Source organism: Balaenoptera musculus, chromosome 20 (assembly GCF_009873245.2).
Source record: "Balaenoptera musculus isolate JJ_BM4_2016_0621 chromosome 20, mBalMus1.pri.v3, whole genome shotgun sequence".
NCBI classification, from domain to species: domain Eukaryota; kingdom Metazoa; phylum Chordata; class Mammalia; order Artiodactyla; family Balaenopteridae; genus Balaenoptera; species Balaenoptera musculus.
Window position 1 is genome coordinate 8,880,528 of NC_045804.1, and position 16,907 is coordinate 8,897,434.

Genomic DNA, 16,907 nt, shown 5'->3' on the forward strand with positions numbered 1-16,907 from the left:
TGGGCGAGCTGGCCTGCCACGGCCTCTACTCTTGCCTGCGGGGTCCTGAAGGCAGACCCCAAAGCCTCCTGGCTGGGTGGGCATAGAGGGAGGGTCCCGTGTCTGCGGGCCATCTGGGTGGGCACAATTGGGGTTGCCCACCAGGGGGCCTCCCAGAGGAGGAGGGACCTTGCGGGAATGTACCCTCACCTGTGCAAAAGGCCAGGCCTTTCCCTCAGCGGGAGGGATGGTGCTTGTCATGTTTTTATGATTATTTCTCAAGCAGGGCCCTGGTGGGCAGGATGTTTGCTTTGGTTTGAGTTTCTGCAGTGGATGTTGGTGCCTGTGGAGGGGCCGGCTGGAGTCTCTCTCGCTCTGCTGCTCCCAGGGCCCGTGGAGGGAAGTGAGGGGGTTCAGGGGACGCCCCCCACCCCCCCGTGCTGCTCGGGAGGGGGTGAGGGATGGAGGGAGATGTAGGGGTGGGGTGGGGGGCTGGCCCAGTCCCGGGCAGAATGGCTCCCAGACCCGCAGACAGATGGAAGCAATTTTCGGTCACGTGGGGCAGGGCTGAACTGCCGTCCTGAGAGACAAGGCCCCATGTCTGTCTCCAGGAAACAGCCCCAAAGCCACACGTTCAGGCCAGATGCAGCTCTGGTCTTTGTTTATTTAAAGATGCCGGAGCCCGGGGGCAGAGTGTTTCTGAAGAGCGAACAGAGGCACAGGCCTTCCCGGCCATGCAGGGAGGAGGCCCGCAAATAGCGGTCGAACGGGGGGTCCTTGCCTCCTGGGCCCTTCGCCTTTCCCCGGCCTAGGGCGGTAGTGGGGGTGGACCTGGAACCGAAGCCTCAAGCATCAGCCTGTTGTTAGGAGAGATGCGTGGGCCCCCTGGCAACCCCTGGCGCTTTTATATGCATTATGTTACTTGCTCAGCACCCCCGTTCTGTGAAACAGGAATGGCTGTGCTTGGTCAAGGGCAGAGGAGATGGGGAAGTGGCTGGCTGACTTGAGGATGAACCAGCGACACCCCAATTTCTCGGATTTGTAAGCAAACGGTGCCCGTCATCTTTCCTGTCTTACTGGCCTGGGCCTGGGCGTGGGAGGAGAGGGTGCTGGCCCCCATCTTGGCTCCCTCTGACGCTCCTGAAGACACATGTGGCTGCAGAGGTGTGAGCTTGGGGACGGGGTAGAGTCCGGTTTTTTCCCCAGGAAGTGGAAAGGCAGTTTATCTGAAAGCTCAGCAGTGACCTTCCTGACCTGGCGACCTGTGTCCTGCTGCTTCCTGGGGCAGGGTCGGAGGGGGTGGGCAGGAGGGCATGTTTGGGAAGGCTGCTTGCCCACCCTGGCGGTGGGGCACGCCCCCTGGAGCATGGGGCACCCGGAGCCGATGCCCATGGAACCAACAGCCTTTCCCCAAGGGCTAGCGGGAGGGGCTCGCGGGGCTGGGGGAGGCATCTGGACTCGCTGTGTGGTCGCTTCCCATGAGCTCAGGGTGCCCCAGGAGGAGAGACGGTGATCCTTCCTGGGAGGTAGGATGAAGCCGAAAATCCTTCTTAGTGGGAAGAGCTTGGACCCAAGGGGGCAGGGAAGGGGATCTGGGGGGCCAGTCGGGGAGGGTGTGGCCTGGGCATGTGCCACGTCGGGGGCTCAGTGGGACGCGGCCAAAGTGCTCCAGCCGGACCCTGGTGGGGAACCTGCACCGTCCTGAGCGCCCTGACCAGCCCTGCTGGCCGGGTGCACCTCAGGTCCCCACTGGGGGTCTTCTGGGTGGCATCCCCCCACCCCCAGACCTCCAACCTGGGCATGTGGATTCTTGAGGGCAGCCCGGGAGGAAAGGAGGAAGGCTCTAACCTATAGACCGCAGAAGCTTGAGATATTTCGAGCATCTCAGCCCCGGCTGCCTGTCCGCAGACATGAAAGCAAAACCTCCTCCTGGCCTGTGGGTGTGAGGCCCACAGGTGCTGGGCGGCCAGAGAGAAGACTGCCACCTGGATCCAGTCCAAGGGGGGGAGGCGGGGGCAGTGCCCCAGGTGTTGCCCAGGGCCCTCTCCTTCCTGCCATCTCCCAGGAACGCTGGGCCCGGAGGAGCTAGCTCTGCATCCAGGCCCTCCTGCCTCGAAAGAACGCCCCTCGTCCCAGCACTCCTGCCGCCCCAGGGCTATTGGCTGGTACCTGGGACTGAGCCAGTGCCGGTCCCCTCCTTCGGAGGGCTGTCCTCTCCTTTGTCCTGGCTCATGGGTTCACCCAAACCCTGGCTGTTTGACCCCCAGGGCCCCTTTGGCCGTCAGGCTGCAGCAGGTGTTGGGGCCAAAGGTGAAGGAGATGGGGGGGGCCCACCTGGGTGCCCCGGGCAGGGCAGGAGGGTGGGGGGCAAAGAGCGCTCCCCGCCGTGCTCAGGCTAGTTCTCCTGGGTGCAGCTCAGGTGAGATAGAGGAGGGTTCAGGGGTCAGCCCTGCCCTGGAGCCTAGGGAAGGGCCCCAGCCTAGGCAGGGCTGGTGGCTTGAGAACTGGAGTGAGGCTCTGTGGGCCAAGCTGAGTGGCTGCAGGACAACGTGGGCCTCCGGCTGCAGCCCCGGGGCGTTTCTCAGGGCTCTCCCGGGCAGCTGAGCCTCAGTTTCCCCACCTGAGGATGTGGGGGCTTAGCAGACGCCTGCATGTGACCCCCTAACGCGCCCGCTCCTCGTCCCGCAGCCACCGAGGCAGCTCCCGGCAGCGCTGGCGACATGGCCGACACCCCCAGAGACGCCGGGCTCAAGCAGCCGCCCGCGCAGAGGAATGAGAAGGCCCCCGTGGACTTCGGCTACGTGGGGATCGACTCCATCCTGGAGCAGATGCGCAGGAAGGCCATGAAGCAGGGCTTCGAGTTCAACATCATGGTGGTCGGTGAGTCCCCGGTCCCCAGCACTGCTCAGAGCCACACGGGAAGCCTGCCCCCGGGCCAGCCACACGGGCTCCGGGGCATCTTCTCTTGTAAAACGGGGGCGACGGACCTGGCCTGCAGGACGGATTGCGAGTGGCGTCGTGTGTGTGTACGCGTGCCCGCCGGGAGCGTCTCGGCCTCCATCAGCTCCTCAGCAGGGCCTCTGCCCATTACATTAAGAACCCCAGAGACAGCTCGGCCCCGGGCCGGGCAGGGGCTCAGGAGACGACGGCTCTCTGACCAGTGGCCTCCGCCTTCTGCTTTTACCTTCTGCTGAGGCATCCCCATCGCTGTGGCTCAAGCCCTGGGTGGGCTGACCCCCGCACCCAGCAGGCCTGGCTGGAGGCTCCCCTGTGCCCTCTGCAGAGCTGGATGGATGGTCACGGGGAGGGGGTGGTCATTGATCAGCCCGGCCCAGACAGGGTTGGGGGGCTAGGCTGGGGGAACAGTGGGCAGCCCTTGTTCCCGAAGACTCTCAGGTCCTGTTCGGTCCTCACAGTAACCCTGTGAAGGGAGCGCCCATTTTACAGGCAGACATGAGGCCCAGAGAGGGCATGATGAGGTCATTCAGCTCACAATCCGGGCTCCACGCCTCCACCCTCCTTCCCACGGCAGTGCCCCCGCAGAAGATGCAGCCAGGGTGGAAGGGCGCCTGTGGGGGGGGTCCGCAGACAGGGGGAGAATCCCAGCCTTGCCCCTGCTAAGCTGCCTGATGCTTGCCCAGACTTCCCTGGGGTTTCTATCAGCCTCAGTTTCCTCATCCATAAAATAGGATAGTCCTGGGGCAAATGGGAGAACGTGTTCGGCCCCTGGCGTGGTCATGGGCACTCAAGAAGATTTCAGAAGCAATTATGAGGATGGTGGTAATAAAAATAATAATAATTACAGGATAAACTTTAAAATATCCTGGTTGGCATCTCCCAGGTGTCAGGGGCCATGGCTGGAATATTTGATGTAGCCCCTGGCCTGAGCTTGGTGGGGACACAAAACCATTGGGCAGAAGGGGAGATGGGTGAGGAGGAGGGCCAGTAAACAGCTCAGGCCAGGGATTCCCGACGCCACCCTCTGGGGGATCCACACTTTTCCCTGAAAGGTTATCAAAGTTGGAAAATCAGTGTGATTTAATTTTTAAAAGTAACATTGGTTACCATGGCCTAAGGCCAGCTCAGCGCAGAGGCAAAGCAATGGGGCTCCAAGTCTGGAGTGTGTGAGCCTGTGTGCATGCGTGTGCGGGTGCGTGCCTGTGTGTGCACGTGTGCGTGCATGTGTGTGCACGTGTGCATGGTGCTGAGGTGTGCCTGGTGCATAGGAGGCATCTCTTATAAGCGTCAGTGGCCATTGCCGCTATTAACCCCCGATGTGGAAGGTCCTGGCTGGGGCCCTGGAGCTGGGCTGCTGCTTCTAATCCTCAGTCTGGACTCGGCCTCAGTTTTTCTCATCTGTCTGATGGGCTAATGACAGCACCTGGTTGTGAGGGTTAAACTGCCGCTCTTAGGACAGTGCCTGGCGCACGGCAAGGGCTGCGTGGGCGGGACGTGGGTCAGCAGCCGCGAGGCGGACCCTAGGTTCAGGGTGATTTAGAGCAGGAGGGGCCTTCCAGTCACGACTGAGTCCAGGTCCCCTCCCTGTTGTGCCCTCTGCCCTCGTCCCTCTTGCTGTAGGAGGGGACTGTGGGTGACGTGAGGTTTGGGCTCACAGCCAGGCCAGAATCTCTTCTGGGGCCACACCAGGGGGCGGCTGATGCCCCGGGGGCTCACTGGCCCCTCAGCCCCTCAGCTGCCAGGTCTGTTGATGTGGGCACTGGTCAGCGCTGTCCCTGCCCTTGGCAGTGAGGCACAGCTGCCCACCATCCGGGGGCCCGGTCAGGCCTCCTGTACCAGGAAGAACTGCAGCAGTGGCCTTTTTTGGAGCCTGGAGGTCACTTGGCTGCAGGCTCTGTGTGCTGAGTATGCCGACTCTTCAACCGAGATGATCCTGGGAGGCGGGGAGCCCGGCCCCCGGGGCTTTGGACTGGAGCCCCACAGTGTGGGCAGCCTGGCCCTGGGGGATGCAGACCCTCCAGCCTGAGGTCCCAGGGTGGGGGGCTCTGTAGGGCTTTTCCTTCAAACCCCACGTCGATCCCAGTATGCCCAACAGCTAAGAGTGGAGCTGCACTGGAGGGGCCTGGCCCCCACTTTGCCTCCCCAACAGTGTTCTGCATCTCAGCTCCTCCCGGGCACCCCAGGACCTCGCGTGGGGCAGTTTGACCATCCCTGTGGTCAGAAGGCGAGGGGTCCGTGTCCTGCTCTGCCACAACGCACTGTGAGAGCTCGGCCACCACCCGGGCACCCTCCTGCCTCCTGACCTCCCCCTGACCCACCCCCAACCAAGGTGTGCTGGGGGGCGATGCCCAGGCATCACTGCATCGCAGGCCCGTGACCTGCCCTCTCTGGAGCGCCACGCCAACCAGCCCCGTTCTCTCCCCAGGGCAGAGCGGCTTGGGAAAGTCCACCTTGATCAACACCCTCTTCAAATCCAAGATCAGCCGGAAGTCAGTGCAGCCCACCTCGGAGGAACGCATCCCTAAGACCATTGAGATCAAGTCCATCACACACGGTGAGTGCCGGGCGGGGCCTGGGGGGAGGGATGCCAAGTCAGGGACCTCAGGTCCCCTGAGCTGGTGACTCTCGGCAACACCTCTGGGCACGTTGAGACTCAGGGTGAAGGGTGAGGGGTCGGGGCTGCTCTCCGGGACCCCTGCAGGCCCTGGTCAGAGCCCCCTGGAGATAGCTGAGTTTTCCACCAAAAATCATGGGCAGGGGGTGCCCAGGATAAGGGTCATCAGCTCTGCTGGACTTCCCTGCCGCAGGCTGTCATCTCCCTGGCAGCACCCTGGGGGCGCCCCAAGTGGGCTTCTTTGGGGCAGGGTGGTCAGGGAGCCTGGCTGGGGTGTCTGTACGGGTCCTGGGTCTCCCCCTGAGCTCGATGGGGCTGGGATTCTGTGCAGATATCGAGGAGAAGGGCGTCCGCATGAAGCTGACGGTCATCGACACGCCGGGGTTCGGGGACCACATCAACAATGAGAACTGGTGAGGGGCTCCGGGGGCCACTTCCCCGGGTGGAAGAGCCCTAACGGGGCTGCTGGGAATCTTGCCCCTCCCCCCGATCCCTGAGGTCAAAGGTCAGCATGGGAGGCTAGTGCGGGTCTCTGCTCTGCTCAGAATGTCAGACGCCTCCACACGTGTACGGGCGTTGGGCTGGGACTTGGGGAATTATGGACCTGCGGGTGGGGACGGGGGCCTGCCCCCCAGCTCGGGTGGTGGGGGTCCCGCGTGCAGGCTGACTGGGGCCCCTCCATGCAGCTGGCAGCCCATCATGAAGTTCATCAACGACCAGTACGAGAAGTACCTGCAGGAGGAGGTGAACATCAACCGGAAGAAGCGCATCCCAGACACGCGCGTCCACTGCTGCCTGTACTTCATCCCCGCCACCGGCCACGCGTAGGTGCACACAGCCGAGGCCTGGGGCTGGTCTGCCCTGAGTGCAGAAGGGCTGGGCGGGCCGTGGTCAGCAGCCTGTGTGCCCCAGTCTCCCTCTGCCCCCATACCACGTCCCACCCACTTGTGGACCCTCCAGCTTGCCTGGGAGGCTGGAGGACCAGGCGGGCCCAGGATGGTTCGGGGCCTGGACCTGCCTTCTCAGGCCGGCCATCCTGGTAGCCCTGGCAGGCGGGTTAAGACTCCGGCTGTGTGTCCTTAGCACCTACCCGCTCTTCCAGGGTGGCTGTTGGTCCCTAAGGGGGGTGATGACGATGTGATAACAGTCCCCGGCGGGGACCACCAGGAGGGTTTAAAGCACAGAGAACGGGCTTGGCCCCTGGCAGGGCTGGATAAGGGCTGTCGGTCGAGGCCACCTTGGTGAGAGCTGTTTTCTCCTGCGGGTTCTGTCTGCAGCTAGAGGTGCACGCACAGGTCAGCGAGGCTGGCCTGCGGTGGGTGCCCCGGAGCAGGGGTGGGGGGGTCTCCTTGCCTCCTTTGAGCAGGGGTGGTCTCCCCTGTGAGGGCAGCTGGGCTCCTGATGGCCTCATAGACCTTTTGTCCTTGGCTCCCTGTGGCTCTGTCCGCGCCGGATACCTTGGTGCCTTTCTGCCCGCTGGTGGACACCCTCGGGCTTGTCCTGAGTCAGGACGTGGGGAGGAGGTGGACCCAGCACCCAGAGGACAGCAGGAGCAGTGGGGTGGGGAGGCAGCGTGGGTGGATGGAGAGGGAGAGCTGGGGCCCAGCGTCCTGCCGGTCACCACGGCCTGAGGCTCTGGCTCTTTCTGGCTGTTCTACCCTCGGTTCTACTCGGAGCAGGGAGCCCAGGGGTTGGGGGCCTCAGCCCCGCAGGCACGTCCAGGAAGGAGCCCGGCAGGAGGCGGCAGGCCTCGGCTGGGGCTTCTGTGGGAAACCAGGCCAAGTCCCCGAGCTGCCCGCAGCTCGGGTCAACTCAGGGGCGAGGAGGCCCGGCACCAGAGCAGGGACCGTGGCCGAGCCTCTCCCTCTGGGGGACAGCGGGCTCAGCCGTGGGCCCCACGGCAGCTGGTCCAGCTGGTCTAGGCTTTGCTCCACCGAGGCCGACGCTGGGAAGCAGAGCCGGCCGGCGAGCTGAGGGTGGGCACCGCTGCGTCCGCAGGGACCCAGCTGGGCGCTGTGCCGTCCCCTCCCTCGGGTCCCGGGCCTGTGGGGTTGGTGGCCCCTCGCCCTCCTCGTTCGGACTTCCTCCTGGAACCCGCCTCAGCCCCACCCCATGTCTGCGACTGACTGAGCCTTGACGGGGGAGGAGAGCGGACCAGCTCTGCTCCTGGTGGGAACGTGGTGCCCGCCATTCGGGGGTCCTGCGGCCCTGCCCACACACCTGCTGAGCAGAGGTTTCGAGTCGGTGGGGGGCAGGGAGGGGCTGGAGGGTAATAAGCCTCTCTCCACGTCAGATCTCAGGCGCACTGGAGCCTGTGGGCGGGGGGCTGGGACCGCCCCAGAGAGCAGCCTCCCAGCCCGTCCCAGGAGGTGGGGCCGAGTGAGCTCCCATCCCTCCTTCCTCTCCCCCGTAGCGAGGACCCATGGCACGATGGCCACCTGAGCCGGGGGCAGGGGCAGCACTTCTCCGAGTGGACACACTGGGGGCTTTGGGAGCTTGTGTACGAGGGTGCTTGGAGCAGGCCTGCCCCTCCGCCCCCTGCTGCCCGGGCTCAGTGTGTCCCAGGAGCCCTTTTCCTTCTTCTGTCCCTCGCTCCTGGCTTGGCTGGAGCCCTCAGCCCACTGCCTTGACCTTGTCAGCGTGCACCCACCTGGGAGCCCCTGCAGGCACCCCAGGGGCCTCCCTCAGCTCCATCCAGGCTGGAGTAGGCCCCCCTCCCTCGTTCCTGCCCGCAGTTCCCACGTCCCTCCAGCCACACCCTCACCTATGTCCTTCCGCTCCAGCCTCAGGCCCCTGGACATCGAGTTCATGAAGCGCCTGAGCAAAGTGGTCAACATCGTCCCGGTCATCGCCAAGGCTGACACGCTGACCCTGGAGGAGAGGGTCTACTTCAAACAGCGGGTAGGGCTCCATCTCCGCCCAGCTCCCTGGCCCCCTGCCCCTCTGTGGGAGCGAGGCGGGTGAGGGGCCGTCAGACAAAGCATGCCACGTTTTTATTAGATGGAAGAGATGGTCCGAAAGGGACAGTCTCCACCAGGGGACAGCTGGCCGCTTTCTTCTTTGCCACTGTCCCGCTTTGGGCTGCTGTCCGAGCAGGAGGTTGAGCCCTGGGCCGCTTCTTCCTAACAGGGCCGCACGTCAGAACCACCTGGGGAACTTGAAAAACCCAGGTGCCTGGGCCCCCGCAGAGCCTCCACCTCAGTGGGCGTGAGCAAGGAGGCCCCTCAGTGTAATCCCCAAAGCTCCGCCTCCCCCCCCCTCAAAACCGCCCCGCGGGCCTCCGCTCACAGCCCAGGTGCCAGGGATTTTCCCAGCATGCTCAGGGGAGGACGGTGCCCTGGTAATGGGTGCGTCTGGAGGAAAAAGGAACGAGAAAGCTCCCAAAGCTGCACACAGGCATTTGCGCTCAGGGCAGAAATGGCAGCTGTTCACCGGGATGTTATCACTGAACATCACCCATATGGGTAACTGTCGCTGCAGAGGGTGGTGACGGTTTAACACAAGCAGGTGCACCTGTGCAGGATGGTGAGCTGCAGGGAGAGGCTTTCCAGGTAGAGCTCAGGGAGGGGAGGACTCGGCAAGCCTGAGTGATTTTCTTGGGGGTGTGATGAGCTGGAGGACAAGGACAGGGAGATACCCGGGACAGAGACCCGGGTCCCTTGGGCGGCTGCGGCCTCCTCTCCTGGCAGGCAGGTCTGCAGCTGCCCCTCCTCCACTCGGGAGGCACAAGAACTGGAGAGTAGCAGGGTCACCAGCCCCCCAGAGCCCACCCCTGATCCCGAGCCTGGGGCCACTCACTTCGTGGAGGCTGTGGCATGAGCAGATGCCCCAAAGCTGGGTTTGTCCTGCTTGCTGCGTGGACGGTGCCCGCATCTCTCCCCTCTGGACCCCCAGATCACCGCAGACCTGCTGTCCAACGGCATCGACGTGTACCCCCAGAAGGAGTTTGACGAGGACTCAGAGGACCGGCTGGTGAACGAGAAATTCCGAGTAAGTGGACCGACCAGGATGCCGTTCCCAGAGGCCTCTCACTTCCTGCTAGAGGACATGGGTGGGGGTCTTCCCGCCCCCTCCAGGGTGTCTGGGGAAACGGGTGGGAAGGCCTTGAGCCATGAGAACGTGATGTTCTGGGCTAGGAGGAGTCGGTGCCAGTGTCCACATGCAACCTTCTCAGGCCAAGGGTCTTAGTGCTGGGGGCCTGGACTCCGGGCAGCTCCACCCAGGGGCCCAGGGAGTGGACTGGCCTTTGCACGCTCGCGTGACCAATGCTGCCTGCCCTTCCCCCAGGAAATGATCCCGTTCGCCGTGGTGGGCAGTGACCATGAGTACCAAGTGAACGGGAAAAGGATCCTTGGAAGGAAAACCAAATGGGGCACCATTGAAGGTAATCGCTGAGCTGATGTCTGGGGCCTCCAGACAGGTCAGAATAAAAGCTGCTTCTGCTGACTGGGAGCTGCGTTCATCTATTGCATTGCCCACCTAGCCATGGCGAGGGGTCCCATGGTTCCCGCTCGGCTGGGGGGAAATGAGGGGGCAAGTGGCTCGTCTGGGACCCACAGCTGTTAGCTGACGGAGCTGCGCCTCCACTCCCATCTCTCATGGGCGGGGAAATATCCAGGGAGGAAGGAGGTATGACGGGCACTGTCAAGTTCTATGTCCTGGTGCTGGGGTTTCACAGGCGTGCTGTGTGACCCTGGACAAATCACCCCGCCTCTCTGGGCCTAGGAAAGGGCTGGGCTATAGCTCTGTCCAGCTGAGAACCAGATGCCCTCCCCACTTCCCACCCCCAGAAGTTCCTGGGACCCCCATCTTAGTGTTCTGGGGCTGCTCTGACAAACCAGCACAGTCTGGGTGGCTTAAAACAGAAGTTTATCCTCAGAGTTCTGGAGGCCCCGAGGGAGAATCTGTTCCCTGCCGCCCTCCTGGTAGCTGCCCGCTGTCCTTGGCATCCCTTGGCTTGTAGACGCATCACTGCAATCTCTGCTCTGTCTTCACACAGCCTTCCTCTGTGTGCCTGTGTCTTTCTTTCCCTCTTCTTATAAGAACACTTGTCACTGGCCTTAGGGCCCACCCTAAATCCAGGATGACCCCCTCTTGAGATCCTTACTTTAATTATACCTTCAAAGACTTTTTCCAAATAGGGTCCCATTCACAAATGCCCAGGGTTGGGAGTTGGACGTTGTTTGGGGGACACAATCCAACCCACTACGGTGGCCATGACCCTGGGTGGGGTGGACCTGGGCATTTCTTTACTCCCACCCCCGACTCTGTTCTGTTGTCCCTGTTTAGAACAGAGTAGAATAGGCCACTTTGCTCCTTGTTCACTTGGCTGAAAGGCCCAGCGCAGAGAAGGAAGCAGAAAATCCAGCAGTTGCTTTCAGCTGCAGCTGCTGCCACCCCAACCCATGCCCAGCTCACGACCTTGGGCATGTCCCTTCATCCCCCAGGGCCCCTGCTTTCACCATCCATAAAGTGGGTACCATGTGCCAAGAGTTTAATAAAATGAGAGAATGTCTCAGAGACCATTGGAGCTTTTGGGGAAGCAGATACTTTTAAGTAACTGATATAATGGAGCATTCCCAGGCTGGCTCATTTTACCTGGATTAATTGTTAAGTTCCTTTACCTCCCTGACCCACCTGGGCAGTCTCAATTAGGCTTCACCCTGGGCTCATCCCGCCTTGGCTCCACCTCTTCCATTTCCTCTCTTCCTGAAATCTTGCTGTTTAGGAACCTTTTTGTGAAGGTATGTTTTGGAGGGTGGAGAAGTTCGGGATAAGAAAGGGCCAAATGGTGGTGGCGGGGGGACTTCCCTGGTGGTCCAGTAGTTCTCTGCGCTTCCACTGCAGGGTGCTCAGGTTCAATCCCTGGTCGGGGAACCAAGATCCCGCACGCAGCCCAAAAAAATTTAAAAAAAAAAAAAAAAAGGGCGGGCCAGTGGGGACCTGGGAGGGGCAGGGAAGGGCAGCCTGGCAGCTGACAGGCCTCTGCTGCCCCCTGGTGGCCAACTAGGGCCCTGCAGGCAGCCGGTAAAGGAAATTGTCAGGAAATGAGCGAGGCTGGTTTTCTGTGTCCCCCTCTCCTGCTCTGGCCGGGATACCACGCATTGAATGACCTGTGCGTTGTTGTGGTGCCACCAGCTCACGTTAAGGGTGGTGATGAGAAACAGCCCCATGGAACCTGTAAAGGCAGTGGTGGGGTTGTGGTTCTCACATCCCAGCAGCCTTCATGAGGCCCTGGAGGGAATTTCTGCCCTATCTTAGAATAGTTGAACTTCCCCAGGACCTGGTGGACTTTTTTTTTTTTTTAATCTCTGGGATCTTGTGAATTGGGAGCTGACCAGAGAGCTGGCCACTCTGTGCTGGCCCTCAGCCAGAGTTATTAAGTGCTTCTCCTCATCCCCACCCCCACCAGTCCTAGTTCTTTGTTCTTCCTCCGACTTGGTGTATGTACACCAGCGTCCTGAGGTACTTTACTCATCCTTAGAAGCCTTCTGAAATGTTTTAAGAGGTAGGCTGGTGTCATAAAGCACACAATTAACTCATTTAATTCTCTCATGTCCCTGCGAGGTGGTGGCATTATTATTTCCATTTTACAGATGAGGAAACTGAGGGTCAGAGAGGCCAGAATTACTTACCTAAGCCAGGAAGCGGCAGAAACACACTCACTCCAGGTTCAGAGCTCTGTTCTTCCCACCAGCTCTCACTGCTTCTCCAAGTTAGATTAAAAGGCTGCGTGAGAGTCAGCCGGCAGAAGGTTCTAGTGTGGGCACAGCCCTGTAGAGGTGGGGGGTGTGGGAAAAAGGAGGGCAGGGGTGTGGAGGGCAGAGCCCAGGCAAGAGGCAAGTGAAATCCAATCAGGAGCACTGGAGGCCCTGCGTGCCGGCTCATCAACCCTTTAAGCTTCAGAAAGACCCTGCTGCTCTGGGATGGGGAAGCCTGGACCAGGGAGCCAGGCCTCACGGACTGTGGAACCCGGGCAGACCTCTTTCGCTCTCTGAGCCCCATCTCCCTACAACCACAGAAGAGGAACCTTAGTCGCTATCCCGTAGGGTGTGTGAAGGTCGGATTAAGTCCCCCGGGCTGGACGCCTCCACAGAATAGCAGAGAATAGCCTCTCCTTCTGCCTTCTCCGCCCACCTCCCTCAGTCCAGGTGATGCCACTCACCACCCTTTAAAAGGTGTGCTAGTACCTGCTGACCACACAGCAGGCAGAGTGTTCCCACGTAGTTCTGGAGTGTGGCAGTAACTGCCACCAGCTTCAGCCCCAAGGCATTACCTGCCTGCTCCAGGGTGCCCGTGGGGACCTGGGGACACCTCCGTGCCCTCTTCCCGCGTCCCCAGAGCTGTCCACTGCTCTGCGGCTTGTCAGTCTGGGAGGCTCTGTGTGTCCTCGTGTGCACCTCCCCAGGCAGCGTACGGCTCAGTTTTGCTGGTTCTTGAGCTCAGTGTAAACACTCACCCCCGGTGCCTGGTCTCTGTACACGGGTGTCCTTGTGTGTGTCCTGAGCACGTGGGGGAGAAGTCCCAGCCCTGATTCCTGCCTCATTCCGTTCCCAGCCCCCCTCTCGTCTTCAGGTCTCCCCTGGGGCATCCCCCGGTCCCCCCGGCATAGCAGCCGCCCCACCGTCACTGCCTTCTTAGCCTAGCGCTCTCCCCCGCGGCCGTCTTGGCCGGGTGACGGTGCCATCTCCCTGCTAGAGCAGAACCCTCTGGAGGGCAGGAGCCAAGGTGCCCACTGCTCGCCTGTGCGCGGTGGACCCCTCCTCCGCTTGCCTGCCCAGCACTGGGGGAAAGGGGCTTTGCCTGACGTTAAAGCCCCTTCTGTCTCTCCGCAGTCGAGAACACCACGCATTGTGAGTTTGCTTACCTGCGGGACCTCCTCATCAGGTGAGAGCCGGGCTGGTGCTGACAGCGCCGGAGGGGCCTCCGTCAGGGCCGAGGGAGGGGTGGGGCCGGGTGGAGGTCTTGAGCAGCAGTCGGCACGCCCCACCTATCTGCCTGCCTTCCCGGGAGGGACCTCGGAGGCCCATTTTTTCTAAAACACCTTCTTGGAAATGAAGCAAGAAGTGAAAATCCTTTCTACTTCTACTTGAAAAGGGTTGAGTCTGCATCACGACAGCCTGAGCCCATTAGATTCAGGGCCCCCGGAGGTCTTGTACGCTGGACGTGTGTTGGGGGTCCCCAGCTCCCATCCCAGCGTCCTCTGACCTGGGAGGCCCCTCTTCAGTTTCCTTGAGCCCAGGCAAGGAGTAGCCCATCCTCCGCCCATTCGCGAGGGTGCCAGGTGGGTGGGTCTGGGCCTGGGCAGGTGAACAGAGAAGGTAGGGGCTCCCACCAGGGTACCAGGGGCTCCCAACTTCTCAGCCAGCAGGATGGATGCTAGGGGCAATGTCAATAGGAGGGACGGGACCATCTCTCGTGGCCTCCAGGTTGGGGGGCTCTGGCTTCCAGGAGCAGCCCTGCCATGCTGGAAAGCCTGGCTGAGGAAGGACGCCCACCTTGGGCCCTTTCCAAATCTCTCGTGCTGAGCTGCAGAGAAGGGAAGGTTGAACACAGGACTAGAGGGGTGCCAGCACCCCCAACCCCGGCCGCCTGCCGCAAGCCGCTGCCCCTTACCTGCCAGCGCACCTGGCTGCCGGCCTGGCTCTTCTAAACTGGAGCAAGGACACTCCAGCCCTGCGCACTGCCCGGGGGTCTCTGCACTCAGCCCCTGTCCCTGGACTGGCCACTGGGTTGACACAGAGAAAGGGGGACATGTTAGAACACTTGGTCCCGAGAGCAGCTGGGGTTGCCCTGGAGACCCCACACACACACCCCTGCCCAGGCTTGGTCTATCTTGGTGGGGCTAAAGCGCCCCACTGGGGGACCCCCGGGGAGCCAAGCAGTGGGGATTGGGGGTGTGGAGGGCAGGCCGAGTGAGCGGGCCAGCCTCCTGCCCTCGCCCGTGGCCCTCCTTGAGACGCCCCCCCGGCCCCTCCCAGGACACACATGCAGAACATAAAGGACATCACCAGCACCATCCACTTCGAAGCCTATCGCGTGAAGCGTCTGCACGAGGGCAGCAGCGCGGTGGCCAACGGTGTCGAGGAGAAGGCGCCAGAAGCCCAGGAGATGTAGACACCGCCTGTCCCGGGACCCCGCCCCGAGTCTTTTCCGTCTCCCCCCACCCTCCCCCCACCCACCTGCCCCGTTTTATTTTATATAATTTTCTCCATGTGTCCTCCATCTCCGCCCCTTTACACCTGCCAAGTAACAAGATGACGAGTGCCCTCTGAGTATGTTTGTTATTAGCCCGCTGACTACGGGGACCCGGGCTGGGGGGTCCTCGGAGTGGAGGCCGGCTCTCTGGCCGTCCCTGAGGTCCAGGAGGGGCGGGAGGACCACTGACTCAGTCCTGACCCTGCCCCGGGGCCAGAGGAGTGGCCTCCAGCTCTTGGTGCCCCTCGGACACAGCCTCTGCGGCGTGGCAGGGTGGTGCCCGTGGGAGGATGGAGCCATCCTCGTGGACCTGGAGCCCCTGCCTGCCCCTGCCTCCCCACATGGCCCTGGCCGTCACTCAGAGCACCCCACCCCGCCCCTAGGGGAGAGCAGTTCATTCCACGAGACCCAAGTTGCCAATTGCTTAGATGCGGCGAGGCCATTGGCTGCTGCCCGCCCACCTGCCTGCAAGCCTGTCCTGGAGCAGGAAGTGCCTTTATCTCAGCCGTCCTCGCGAGCCAGCAGCTCTGCCCCGCTGTCCCCTTGGACGAGAAATTGGGACAAGTTGGAGAGAGGGAGGTGTGTCTTCATCTCCCCTCGTGTCCCACCACCCTCCCCCCACCCCCGGGATCTGATTGCGGATTCACAGGAAGGGAAAAGATGCACCCCAGCCGCCTGGTTTTTGGGAAGGTCCAAGTGAGTGAATCAGGAGCAGGAGCTAAGGGAGGAAGTGCTGGCAGGTGCCCGAAGGAAGGGGGGTGCCGTGTGGACCATGGCTGGGGACGCTCAGAGTGGCCCTTGTGGCCTTGGTGGCTGCCCTGCCCCACCCCGTGTGACTGGGGAAGCCTGTGTCTGTCTGTCTGTTTAGACATCCATTGGGCCCAAGATGCTCTGGTTAAGTGAATGCACCCCAGATGCACACTCGGCCCTCCCAGCCCAGGCCGTGCTGATGCCACCACCAGGGAGGTGGGAGGCCAGGGAAGCCTGACTTTGTGTTGCCCTAAGTTTGCCTGGGCCTCTGTTCACCGCCCCCCCCCACCCTGGAGCCCATCATAACGACCCCCAGAGAGGGATTGGCCAGGGATCAGGTGTGCACGGCCCACTGTTGGGCTGCAGAGCGGGCTTCACGTCTGCACGGCTCAGGCCTGTGAGATTAGACACGGGGAGATGCACGGCCGTCCGCAGACCCCTGGCTTGGTGAGAAGTGTGGTGGGAGGGGTGGGTGCAGACTGACCTGGCATGTGCGCGCGTGCGTGTGTGTGCACGCGTGCGCGTGCGTGCGAGTGTCATCGCTTTGCATGTTTGCTCCCTCCCCACCCAAGAGAGGAAGGACCCCTTAGCGAAACAGTTTACTTGCCGACTTGCCATTTTTGCCAAAACCAAGATGTTGAAGGACGCGTCTGTCTCCAGCGTCGGGGTCCCAGCCTCAGTCCCGGGATGCCTTCGCTTTCCTTCTCTGTAGCCAGATTTTGAAACATTGTTAGTTTCCCTGGGATCTGTTCCACAGTGGCCTTTCGCTATGTGCCTCTTGAGAAATTCGTCTCTTTTTGTATAAATAACAAAGTGTTGAAAATGTATTTCCTGAATAAATGTTCCAAATGCAAACCCGGAAGGCTCTGGAGTGGGGATTTTTTTCTCTTTTCTGACCCCGGAAGTGCAGATGAGAGTGAAGATAGCGTGAAAGTGATCGCTGGGGAACTGTTTAATCTCCTTTGGGGGGGGAGGGGAAGAAAGGTTTCAGGGACTTAGAAACACTGATTTAAGGGGATGATTGAAAAGAGAACAGAGACTTTTAATTTATTCATTACAAGGAGGCTTTGCAGGGTTTCCACAGGGCAGTGCTGTGAGCTGCTTCTATTACTGTATCCCTGGAAATGTTTTTCTTCTTAGAATTGAAATCTGTTGCAGTGAGCTCTATGAGCTGGTCGATATTTGACAATAATTTCATACCAATTTATTCCAAGAGAACTTGGCCCCCAAAAGACTAGAATATAAGAGGCTGCCATGCGAGGTTTTCTCTGCATCCCGAGAGCCGGGGAGTGAGGCCGGGGGTCCGGGTCCAGATTCTTAGCCGTGCGCAGGCCTCACCAGCCCCTTTCTCCCTCGTGGCGGGGTGGCCTGGGGCTGCCGTCACAAATCACCACAAACTGGGGGGGCT

The 16,907-nt window shown here is 61.3% G+C and overlaps 1 protein-coding gene across 7 annotated transcripts in view; it reads left to right on the top strand.

Annotated features, from left to right (window-relative positions):
* The window catches only part of SEPTIN9 (septin 9), a 166,172-nt gene extending 149,811 nt beyond the window's left edge, over window positions 1-16,361 (top strand). For all 7 annotated transcript variants that reach the window (XM_036836226.1, XM_036836224.1, XM_036836225.1 and 4 more), the window contains 9 exons: window positions 2,668-2,859; window positions 5,363-5,491; window positions 5,883-5,964; window positions 6,238-6,375; window positions 8,335-8,452; window positions 9,446-9,541; window positions 9,839-9,935; window positions 13,387-13,438; window positions 14,533-16,361. In XM_036836226.1, coding sequence (XP_036692121.1) covers window positions 2,668-2,859; window positions 5,363-5,491; window positions 5,883-5,964; window positions 6,238-6,375; window positions 8,335-8,452; window positions 9,446-9,541; window positions 9,839-9,935; window positions 13,387-13,438; window positions 14,533-14,668 — 1,040 coding nt within the window. In that variant the 3' untranslated portion in view covers window positions 14,669-16,361. The remainder of the gene's footprint in view (window positions 1-2,667; window positions 2,860-5,362; window positions 5,492-5,882; window positions 5,965-6,237; window positions 6,376-8,334; window positions 8,453-9,445; window positions 9,542-9,838; window positions 9,936-13,386; window positions 13,439-14,532) is intronic.
* Window positions 16,362-16,907: the final 546 nt, after the last annotated feature.